Source organism: Chinchilla lanigera, unplaced genomic scaffold (genome assembly GCF_000276665.1).
Source record: "Chinchilla lanigera isolate Chin_1 unplaced genomic scaffold, ChiLan1.0 scaffold00080, whole genome shotgun sequence".
In the NCBI taxonomy this organism is placed as follows: domain Eukaryota; kingdom Metazoa; phylum Chordata; class Mammalia; order Rodentia; family Chinchillidae; genus Chinchilla; species Chinchilla lanigera.
Genome location: NW_004955481.1, coordinates 1,682,334 through 1,693,156, shown reverse-complemented (window position 1 = coordinate 1,693,156; position 10,823 = coordinate 1,682,334). Strand labels below are relative to the sequence as shown.

General features: G+C 53.5%; 1 protein-coding gene across 3 annotated transcripts in view; it reads right to left on the bottom strand.

Annotated features, from left to right (window-relative positions):
* Myo1c (myosin IC) overlaps positions 1–10,823 on the bottom strand; it is a 24,634-nt gene that overhangs the window by 8,265 nt on the left and 5,546 nt on the right. For 2 of the 3 annotated variants that reach the window (XM_005402623.2, XM_005402626.2), the window contains exons 2-17: positions 9,361–9,516; positions 9,126–9,241; positions 8,317–8,515; positions 8,154–8,234; positions 6,687–6,866; positions 6,507–6,605; positions 5,984–6,097; positions 5,833–5,904; positions 5,304–5,423; positions 5,100–5,182; positions 4,772–4,877; positions 4,583–4,663; positions 4,226–4,317; positions 1,914–2,008; positions 1,785–1,831; positions 1,600–1,680 (exon numbers count right to left, since the gene is read on the bottom strand). In XM_005402623.2, the coding sequence (XP_005402680.1) occupies positions 1,600–1,680; positions 1,785–1,831; positions 1,914–2,008; positions 4,226–4,317; positions 4,583–4,663; positions 4,772–4,877; positions 5,100–5,182; positions 5,304–5,423; positions 5,833–5,904; positions 5,984–6,097; positions 6,507–6,605; positions 6,687–6,866; positions 8,154–8,234; positions 8,317–8,515; positions 9,126–9,241; positions 9,361–9,516 (1,722 nt within the window). Of the gene's footprint in view, positions 1–1,599; positions 1,681–1,784; positions 1,832–1,913; positions 2,009–4,225; positions 4,318–4,582; positions 4,664–4,771; positions 4,878–5,099; positions 5,183–5,303; positions 5,424–5,832; positions 5,905–5,983; positions 6,098–6,506; positions 6,606–6,686; positions 6,867–8,153; positions 8,235–8,316; positions 8,516–9,125; positions 9,242–9,360; positions 9,517–9,838; positions 10,458–10,823 lie in introns of those variants that run through there. The other variant, XM_005402627.2, reaches the window with a different exon arrangement.

Below are 10,823 nucleotides of genomic sequence, written 5' to 3'. Positions count from 1 at the left end.
AGGCAGGAGGATCCCTGTGAGTTTGAGGCCAGCCTGGGCTACAAAGTGAGCTCAAGGCCAGCCTGAACTAGCAAGATCCTGTCTTAAAAAAAGACCAAAAAAAAAAAAAGTAGAGTGAGTGAGTGATACAAAGAGAACTGCACTTTTAAACATCTCTATAGAAGACGCGTGGTTGGGCTGGGGATACGGCTCAGCGGCACAGCACCTGCCTGGCAAGTGCAAGGTCCTGAGTTTGATTCCCGGTACAAAAAAAAAGATGTGTGGCTGATGGGTCAGGTGGGACAGACTGGAAACTCGGAAGCAGGCAGGCTGGCAGCTCAGAGCAGAGTTAGCAAGGCCTGACCTAGAGAAACGGTTACGGGAAGGGGTGGAGGAAAAGGAGGTGAGAAATACTCAGGTAACAGACAAGCAAAGTCCGGCAAGCAGCTGGATAGGGACAGTGAAGATCCAGGATGGTGCCTACGTTACTGGTCTGGAGGACTGGGCAGAGGCAGACCTCTGTCCTGAGTTAGGCATGGAAAAGGAGGAAGCCTGAGGGGCTCGCAACCAAAGGCCCACTTAGGGGACATCACTGGACACCCGAATCTGTGGGCTTCCTGGAGTGGCCTGCGTAGGACAGGGTGCGCAGGTGTCCTGAGCAAGGAGACACTGAGGCAAGCAGGAGGCGCGGGTTGAGGGTGTGGCGGAAACCAGCAGAGGCAGAGAGGGTTCTGGGGTGGGTAGTAACCATGCCTCTGTGCCCTTCCAACAAGCATGTCTCAGCCGTGGCACTCTGGCTTCTGCTTCCCTCCTGACCTCCCCTGGAACCTGGGGCTGCCCTGACCCTCCTCTTACCACGTCCATCAGTTACACCTCTGCCCTCAGCTCCCAGGCGCTCTCCCTGCAGCTGGCACTGCTGGCCACACCTCCCTTTCCCAGCCCCTCTGTTATGACTTGGCTCTCTGCCAGCCTCCTGAACTTTTCCGGTCTCTGCATCTGCACTGGGCCCCCTTGCAGCCTGTAGTGCCCTCACAGGACCGTCTGACCAAAAAGCACTTACTCGTGCGAGTTATCTCAAGCGCTCCATCTTCCAGGGAGCCTTCTGCAGCCCCGCCCCCGCCTCAGGCAGTTTGCTATCCCCTCTTCTGTTTCCCAAGCACCCAGTGCACATTCCTGTGAGAGCACTTGTTTTTCTTGAGGCGCTGGGGACTGAACCCAGGGCCTCACACATGCTCAGTAAGTGCTCTACCACTGAGCTACAGCCCCATCTATACCTACTCACTTCTGATTCCTCAGTGCTTAGCAAAGTCTGCTACAAACGTCTGTTGAATAGGTGAACACACACAAGCACTCACCAGACAGGGTATACACACAGACGCCCCCACGGCCACGGGGACACATACGTGGGCCCTCATGCTTAAGTGACCAGCAGACACACAGGTGTATACTTGGAAGACGAAGACGCTCCTGGCAGGCAGCTTCCTACAGACACACACAGATGTGCACACAGGCACCAACAAATGCACATGCTCACCTCACACCGCCAACTCCCAGGCCCACACAGCTGCTTGTCCTCGCTCAGACACGCCCCACCCCCACCCGATCCCACAGCCTCCGCACCGTCTCGGGCCGCTTCTTGTCACTGAGCTCACTTCGGTCGAAGCACTGGCTCATGATGGGATTCTTCGAGCTGCACATGGTCTGTAGGGGAATGCAGGGGAGAGGATGGCAGTGAGTTAGAGTCCTGAGCAGAGATGCATACAGACAGGTGCTCCCTACTGCCCCACCCTCCCCAGCATCCTCACCTCCTTCAGGTTTCGGAAGAGAAGGTCGTTGTTCTTATCCAGAAAGCCTGAGGGGGAGAGCAGATGAGAGGTGAGGTGAGGGAAAACTCTCTCCCTCCCCCGATTGGGACCCAACCTCAGGATCCTCACCCGTCACATTGTAAGTCACCTCCCCAGCATAGTGCAGAAGACGAAATTCCCCACGGCCCAGAGATTTCCTGGTCCGCTGGTCAGCCAGTTTGTGTCTGGGGGTGACAAGCACAGAAAGCTACAGATTGCTGACCTGAGCCATACCCCTGCTTGCTGAGGAGACCTCGAGAGCAGGAGCCAGCCAACCAGTAAGGGGCAGGCATAGCCTAGGCTTCCCCAAGTGTCATGTGGCAGACAGGGCAGGGCCATCAGTCCCCTTGCACGGAGATCACTGAGGCTCAGAAAAGTGGATGGCCTTGCTCAGGGTCACACGGTGCTAGGATCTAGGACTTGGACCTATTATGCCTCCAGACTACCAGGCACACCTGGTCAGGGCCACTCTCACTGCTACATGACAGCTCGTGACTCTGCTGAGACTGAGCTGTCTACTACATTTGCCGAATGGAATCTACCCCAACAGATTACTTAATCTTTAAGCATGTTTATAGTGTTTAGCCCATTGGTACTTTTTTTTTTTTTTTTTTTTTTGAGACAGGGTCTTGCTATGCAGTTCAGGCTGGCCTTGAGCTCACTTTGTAGCCCAGGCTGGTTTTGAACTCACATGAATCCTCCTGCCTCAGCCTCCTGAGTGCTGGGATTACTGGTGTGCGCCACCACACCCAGCCTATTTGATACTTTTAAGAGTTATTCCAGGGCTGGGCATGTAGCTCAGTGGCAGAATACTTGTCTATTATGTGGGAGGCCCTGCATTCAATCTCTAGCACTACAAAATAAACAATCAACAACTACAACAACAACAAAAAAAAACCAAAACTATTCCAAGCAACTAACTAGAGACACAGGCAAAGATTTAAGGCACAAAGACATCTGCGTCAATCTTGTTATTGCTTTTCTTCTCTTTCTTTCTAGTCTTGTTATTCTAGCAGAAACCTAGAGCGGGCACTGGCCAGGGGTCCCCAGAGGCTGGGCGAGAGCTGTGAGTGTCTGTGGGTTATGCCCATTGCAAGAAATGTCAAATAACTTATTCATCTACTTTAAGCATGTTTATAGTGTTTAGCCCATTGGTACTTTAAAAAGTGTACTTTAAAAGTAGCCCATTGTACTTTAAAAAGTACCAATGGGCTAAACACTATAAACATGCTTAAAGTAGATGAATAAGTTATGCAGGAAAATGCTCAGGATATAACTTTACTCTGAGCCTTATGACAATAAATGCTCAACTAGGAAAAAAAACGTATAGAAAAAGGCAGGAAGGAAATGCCTGGAATTGTTAACAAGGATGACCTCTCGGTGACAGGGTTGTAAGAGGCTTTTGCTCACATTCCAACTTTTCTTTAATGAGCAATATTATTTTTATAATCAGAAACAAGTTTTTAAATATATTATTAAGCAAACAACGCTCAGGGCTTTGGCATTTGACAATCCTGGGACGGAGTCCCAGCTCTGCAATCTAGATGTTGATAATTTTGGGCAAGTAACTTCACTTTTCTGAGTCTCAGAAGGTGGGGAAAACATCAAGAACAGCTCCTTAGAGGGTGGCTCTGGGGCCAGGCATGATGGTGTATGCCTATAATTCCAGCACTCTGGGAGGCTGAGGTAAGAGGATCGTAAGTTCGAGCAACTTAGTGATTTAGCAAGACCCTGTCTCAAAATAAAAAATAAAAAGGGCCAGTGGGTGTAGCTCAGTGTGAAGCGGCCAGGTTCAATCCCCAGTGCCACAAAAAGGGTGGCTGCGGGTTAAAAGATGATACACACAAAGTATACAGGACTAGTTGGGACAAAGGTGCTGGTTTCTATTCCCACCCCTCCCCACTGTGGAGATTCCTTAAATAAAAAGCAGTTTCCAAGTAAGGAAGAAAAAAAAACTTAGCAAGTTCCAACCTCAAGGAATAGGGAGGAAGCCATGCTGAGGACCAGCAGTTAGTGCAACTGTCCCCAACTTAGTACTTCCCTAGAGATCTCCTGTGGTTGTTTTTTTTTTGTCTTTTTGAGACAGGGTCTCACTATGCCGTTCAGGCTGACCTTGAGCTTACTTTGTAGCCCAGGATGGTCTACTCGCAACAATCCTCCTTCCTTAGCCTCCCAAGTGCTGGGATTATAGGTGTATGCCACCATGCCTGCTGTGGTTCTTTTTTTTGTTGTTTTGGGGCTGGGAATTGAACCTAGAGCCTTGTGTATGGTAGGCATGTGCTCTACCCTTGAGCTACACCCCCGGCCATGTGGCTATGTTTACCTTTGTAGACAGAGCCCAACCTTCCACAGGCTCTGGCCTAAATGAGCTCTCGCACCAGCAGCCCAGCATCCCCACTCACGTCAGGAAGTGTGGATGGTGCTTGACGGTGTCCTCCAGCTTCTCCAGGAAGGTCAGGTCTGTGGCCTCCCCAGGGCGTAGGCATTCCTCATCCTGGGTGGCAGGGCACAGGGTGAGGGATGTGTTTGGGGAGAAGCTGGAGAGCAAAGAAGCTTCTGAGGCACATGAGGGGAGGCACAGACACAGGTAAAAGGGGAAAGAGCACAGGGAGCCCCATAGGAAGCTTTCAGACTGGGCAGCCCCACCCTGCCAGCCCCACACCCCCACCTGCTACGCAGTGGCCTGCAGAGAGATGGGCAGGGGAGGGATGGTCCCCTAGCCAGGGGCAAAATAAAGCCTAGAAGAGCAGAGGACTCACCAAGATGGAGATGATGCCCTTGAATTTCTCCTCCACCAAGTCGCAGATGATCTTGTTGTTGAAATACTGGACAGGCTCCCACTGCAGGGAAAGAGGAGGAGGGCATCACTGCGGCATCTGGCACCCTCTCCGGGGAGCCCCTATGCCTGGCTTCCCGCTGTGCACAGGGCACTCCTAGCTCACACGCACCGCAATGCCCTCTGCCTCGTACTCCTCTTGCTCTGATTTGAGTGTCAACTCAATGAAGAGTTGCTGCAGTTTCTCGTTGCAGTAGTTGATGCAAAACTGCTCAAAGCTGCAAGCAAACAGAAGGACCTCCAATAGCACCAGGGGGAAAGTCTGGGGGTGGGGAAAAGGACAGGGCCAGGGCCCTGGGCATCTGAGTTAAGAGACACAGAAGAGGGGCCAGGCTGGCTAGGGGAGTCATCAGGCAGGAATGACAGGGATGAGGACAGGGAGAGGGACTGGGACAGAAAGAATGGAGGAGAGGCTGACAAGGGGTAATGGAGGCACTGACCTGTTATGCTGAAACACCTCGAAGCCATAAATGTCGAGGAGCCCAAGAACTGTGGTGCTCCGCCAGCTGGGGCTCTCAGCGTCCTAGGACCAGTTGTTTAACCAAGGGCATGGGTCCCAAGGCCTGTGACCCCAGCTCCCAGACCCAGGTCTCTCTGACCACCCTCCCTGCCAGCTGCGGAAGCAGCATGGACCAAGTGCTCACCTTGGAAGCCAGCGACCTGTTGATCTTCTCAACCAACCAGGTAAAAGTGCGGCTGTACACAGCTTTAGCAAGAGCATCCCGCGCATATGCCGCCTGTTCCAGGTTCAGTGGGCTCAAGAGCTGTCACATAGTTAGACAAAGAGATGTGTGCTACAGGACTCTTCCACCCCACCGCCCCTTTGGACTCAGGTAGAAGACCAGCATGCTATGACCACGCTCCTTTTCTGAGCTACAGTGAGCCCCGGGGGTTGGACAGTGTTGGTGGTGCTGGTTCACCAGCAGAGGACAGAGTGGCCACGCCAGAGAAGGTGGCATGGAATAAGATGTCTCATTCCTGGAGGTGGGAGTCTGTCACTCTCTTCCTGTGTGACCTTGGTCAGGTCACTGTGTCTCCCTGAGCCATTTGTCTTATGTCCCTCTGGCACTGCTGAGAGGACTACCGAGCAGACCCGGGAAGGGGGGCTGATGGCAGTGGGAGTCACCTGGACTTCCTGAACCTCTCTGCCCTGTGGCAAAGCTTTAGCCTCACCTCTTCTCCCTTGGCGATGATCTTCCTGTGTGTCAGGGCTTCCCTCAAAGTTGAGCCTTCTACGCCGAGGAGCTGCCAGGAGTGGGGAAGGGGGTGGTAAGGGTGGCTTCGCTCTTGCCCCAGATGCCCCCCGCTTGCCTTCTGCACTCACCCTGGTCAGATACTTAAGCTGGTTCTCAGTGGTGACCTGGGCATTGCTCTCCTCGTCAGCAGCGAAGTGGATGTTGCCCAGATGCAGGACACTGGCCACAATGCTCAGCAGCTCCTGGGGAAGCAGCCAGAGAGCAGGCAGTGGTTCCAGGGTGGTGGAGGGAACCCCCCGAGGGCAACTAGCAGGTGGTCGATAGAGCAGGGAATAGGTGGAAACATGTTTAGGAGGGGAAGGAGGCTCGAGGTAGAAATGGGTTTGAAAAGTAAAAGGCAGCCAGACACAGTGGCGCATGCCTATATTCCCATACTCTGGCAGGCTGAGGCAGGAGGATCATAAGTTCAAGATCAGCCTGGGTAATTCAGTATTAGTAAGACCTTGTCTCAAAATAAAAAATAAAAAAGGCTGGGATACAGGTCAGTGAGAAGGCCTCGGCTTCAATTCCCAGGACTGCCAAAAAGTAGTAAAACTAGGTGATCTTGGGGTGTGACAGGAAGAGAGGGAGGGTCCCCAGAAAAGCCCTCACCTCTACTTCATCCTCTGTGAAGTCAATGACTGTCAGTGCCTTCCTCACAACCTTCCAGTCATTCTTGTCATTGATGGAGGAGACTTTGGCACACTGGCCCTAGAGAAAGGGCATAGCTGGGTTGCCAGTTCTGGCACTGTGTCGCCTGGGTGGCACCTGTGTTGTCTGCCAGCCACTCACCTTTACTAGGTATAGGTAGCTCTGGGGGTTCCGCTCCAAGCCCAGCCTGCGCAGCGTCTCCTCCTCACCCCCCTCCAGCAGCTGGTAGAATATGTGGAAGTTCCGCTCCCCGTGATTCTGGTGTACCACTCGGGACTTCTCCAGAAGGTAACTGAGGATGTGGCCACCCACGGGGGCACCCTGTGGTCAGAGAATAGGGACTACTCAGAAGAACCGGAGAACAGAATCCATCTGCCTTGCTCTCTCTCCTACAGGCCTGGCCTCTCATGCCAGCTCTGACACTAGCTGTGTGGTGCAGCTCAGCACAATACCCACTCTGGCCTCAGTTTCTTCATCAAAGAAATGAATAGATTCTACTATGTGCCAGCTCCACTTGGATGCCTGAGAAGCACCTCGAATCAACAGGTCTGACACTGAATTCTTCATCTCCGCTTGCTCAAACTAGCTCCTGTTTGTGTTTTCCCAATAGTTGCTCAGGCTGAGAAGATTGTGGTCCTCCCCAAAGCCTCTTTTCCTTCTACTTTCTATGTCCAAATACCCAATCCTGCCGCCTTAACCTTGCGAACATCTGGAAGCCAACCACTGCTTCCACGGCCACGGCAGCCACACTGGCCTGAGCCACTGTCATCTGTCACCTACATTATTACATCAGCCTCCTAACCGGTTTCCCTGCTTGGCCTGGTTCCCTTACCATTTATTCCCAACAAAGCAGACAGAGTGACCTTTTTGGTAGGAAAGCTGGATCATGAGAAGCCTCTATTCAAAATCCTCTGGTAACCCCTTTCCACTCAAAGCTAAAAAAAAAACTCTTGCAGGGCCAGGATGTAGCTCAATAGTTCAGCTTATACTTAGTTAGCACGCATGAGGCTCTGAATTCAATTCCTAGCATCGTAAAGGCAAACACAAAAACAAACCTCAAAAGCTCATAAAGTCCCCAAAGGACCTGAGCCATCTGGCAGGTCCCTTCTTGTTCCTTGCCCTCCTGCTCTCCTCTCTGGCCATCTGGCCTTGCCAGGTTCAAACACACCAACACCCCTCCACTGCACTTGTCCCAGATGTGTGGACTCCTTCCTCCAGATATCTGCCCTGCTTGCTGCCCTATCTCTGTCAAGCCTTTACTATAATGCCACTTCTCAATGAGGCCTAACCTATCTGCCATATCTAAAACTGCAACTGCTTCTCATCCTTTCCGTAATTGTACTTTCTCTCCTGGCCTGAATTACCATGTCAGGAGACAGGACTTTCCTTCTTTCTCTTTTGTGGTACAAAGTATCCATTCTAAGGCCCCACGTGTGGTAGGCAAATATGCAACCACTGAGCTATACCTTCAGCTCAGTGAAGCGACTTTTTGTCCATTTGGTTTCATTGCTATTAGTGGAATAGTACCTGACACATGGTAGGTGCTCAACGAATATGTAGCCTAATAAAAAGACGCTCTTCCCTCTGCCCTCACACACCCACAGGTACCTTGAAGTCAAACTGCACGTCCATGTACTTCCCAAATCGGCTGGAGTTATCGTTCCGGAGGGTCTTAGCATTTCCAAAGGCCTAGGAGTAGACAGGGGCTATGAGGGCCACCCGGCATTCTCTCTCTGACCTGCTGTCGTCTCAGATGCTGCAGTCCCCTCACCTCTAGCACTGGGTTGCTCTGCAGCAGCCGGTCCCTCACTGCACCCCCTCGCTCCGGGGCCGGGCAGGTCTCTGCATAGAACTGTAGCAGCCGCTTGGTGGCCTCCGTCTTGCCTGCTCCGCTCTCCCCAGAGATCATCACTGCCTGGTCCCGGCGCTCCGTGCGCAGTGCCCGGTACACAGTGTCAGCCACTGCGAACCTTGGGGCAGAGGCTTGTCAGGCGGGGTGGAGGACCAGGGACTGCATAGGGTAGAGCCCTAGAGGTAAGACTGGGGGCCACTCCTATACCCTTGAGGATGGGAATTAGGGTTCCCTCATGAATATGGACGGGTCACTTTCAGACAGAGGACTGAGAGCATCACTCCAGGTGGACATGTGTTCAAGGTCACCCAGGAGGAAGCTACCCCAGCAGGGCTGGAAGGTCATCATTCCAGGGTCATTAAGGTTGGGAGACCATGCCCAGGTGGAGTGATAAAGGATGTCATGACCGTGATCTGCAGTGGAGGCCGGGGGTCCTGCTCAGATGGAGTTGAGAGAGTCATCTCTGGTGGGGCTTGGAGTAACCCTATGGTGATTTTAAATATTTTTTATTTTCTTTATTAAGTTTGTTGGTACATTTTAAATGTACATAGCGATTACTTTCATCATAGGGATCTCAATTCTTCCTCTTTTAACCCTATAGTGATTGGTTATGTATGGTAATTAACGGTGTGTGTGTATGTGTGTGTGTGTGAAAGAGAGAAAGAGGGATGATTTTAGAATAAGGGTTAGATGGGGGATCACTCTTGGAGGGGTAAGGAATAACTTACAGGTGGGGTGGCACTTCATAGAAGCTGACCCCACGGTAGCGCTCCATATGCTGCCGGCTATAAATCTGTAGGTCCCGGTAGGGGTTGACAGAGACCAGGACAGGGCCAATGTAGGTCTAAGAGTCAGGGAAAAAGGATCAGAAGCTTGTCCCAGAGGCACCTGACCCTGGTGCCTCCTTCCCCCCAGCCCTGCCTCTGTGCCCTCAGCCTCCCCCATCTCCCCACTTGGCCTCACATAAATAAGGTTCTCTCTGAAGCGTCGCCGCAAGTTTTCGATGAAGGCGGCTTCACTGGTGAAGTTTTCCAGCAGCACAAAGTCTTGCACCCCCACCCGGTCTCGAGCGGTCAGGGCACTCTCCATGGTTACCCGCACCCCGTCACTGCCCAGGGCCTGCAGGAAATGGGCCATGGGGAAGGGTCAGAGCCAGCAGGTAAGACCACGTCTCTTACCATGCGTGCAGCACCGGGAGGGAATGCAGGGACATGTGGACACAGGACACAGAACACGCTGGCTACAACAGGCCTGGGGCACAGGAGGCCAGTGCACAGTACAGAAAGAAACCACATGGACCTGGACACAGCACATGGCAGCACCCAGGATCCGGCAGACGTAGGAATCAGGCCACAGAATCCTACGAGGGGCTGGCTCTGTGTACACAAAGGTGAGTTCTGAGAAGGAACTCCTCGAACAGCAGAAAGAATGTTATGCTGACCTTGGACAAATCTCCTCCTCCCCCTGCATTGCTTCCTCTTCGGGAGGATCTGAGACCAGGTGATTTCAAGTCCCTTAGCTCTAGGCCACGTGTGACAGGTGCTTTGGAGGACAAACATCCCAGTGAATTCTGCAGGGAGGGCGGGGCCATCTCTTCCTCTTCCACCCCCTAATCTCCAGGGGTTAAGTGTTGTCTGGGGACCAAACAAGAGCTCCTCCCACCAGGACAGGGATTTCCCCAGGGCCTCCAGCCCCAGCTGGACTTAACACCCACACCGGAGGCCACAGTTCTCCCACCCAGGGCTGGGACCACGTCCCCACTCCAGCTGCTGGGCTCCCCACAGACACCTCCTCCACTGGGAATCCTCAGAAGTAGGAGATGGGGGTTTTACCAGGGAAAGCCCAGCTACCACTGTTGGGTGGGGAGCCCTACAATTATAAGCATAGCAAGACCGTCATCCCACACCCAACGCTGAGGTCCCTCTTCGGGTCTGAGGTCTGGGGGCGTTAGGAAACTGACCTCAAGAATCCCAAAGGTCAGAGAACAGTAAGGCGATGGTGGGGTGGGTGCAGATCCCACAGCAGAAACGAGGTCTACTCCGACCACAGATCTCTGGCTGGGGGTCCCCCCCTCCCGGCCTGCCTCTCCCAGACTAGCTCCTCGCCGCCCCCTCCAATTCTGCCCGAAGCGCAGCCAAACACCGCCGCAGCCCCACCCCTTTGCCCTCGGGCAAGGGGTCCCGCGGTTCCCAGCCGTCCCCCGGAGCGCCGTCCGCCGGGGTCCAGGCGTCCTCCCGCTCTCCCGCCTCGGCCTCCTCCCCCGCAACTTTCCGGGACATTTTTTTCCACCCGAAATTCCTGGGCCGCGCCCGCTTCCTGGCAGGGCCGAGGCGGCGCCGCGAGGCGGAGGGACGTCGGGACCCCCGCCCTGCCCGCCAACCCCGCTCACCGACGCCCGGTACCGCATCCTGCCCCGCCGGCTCGGC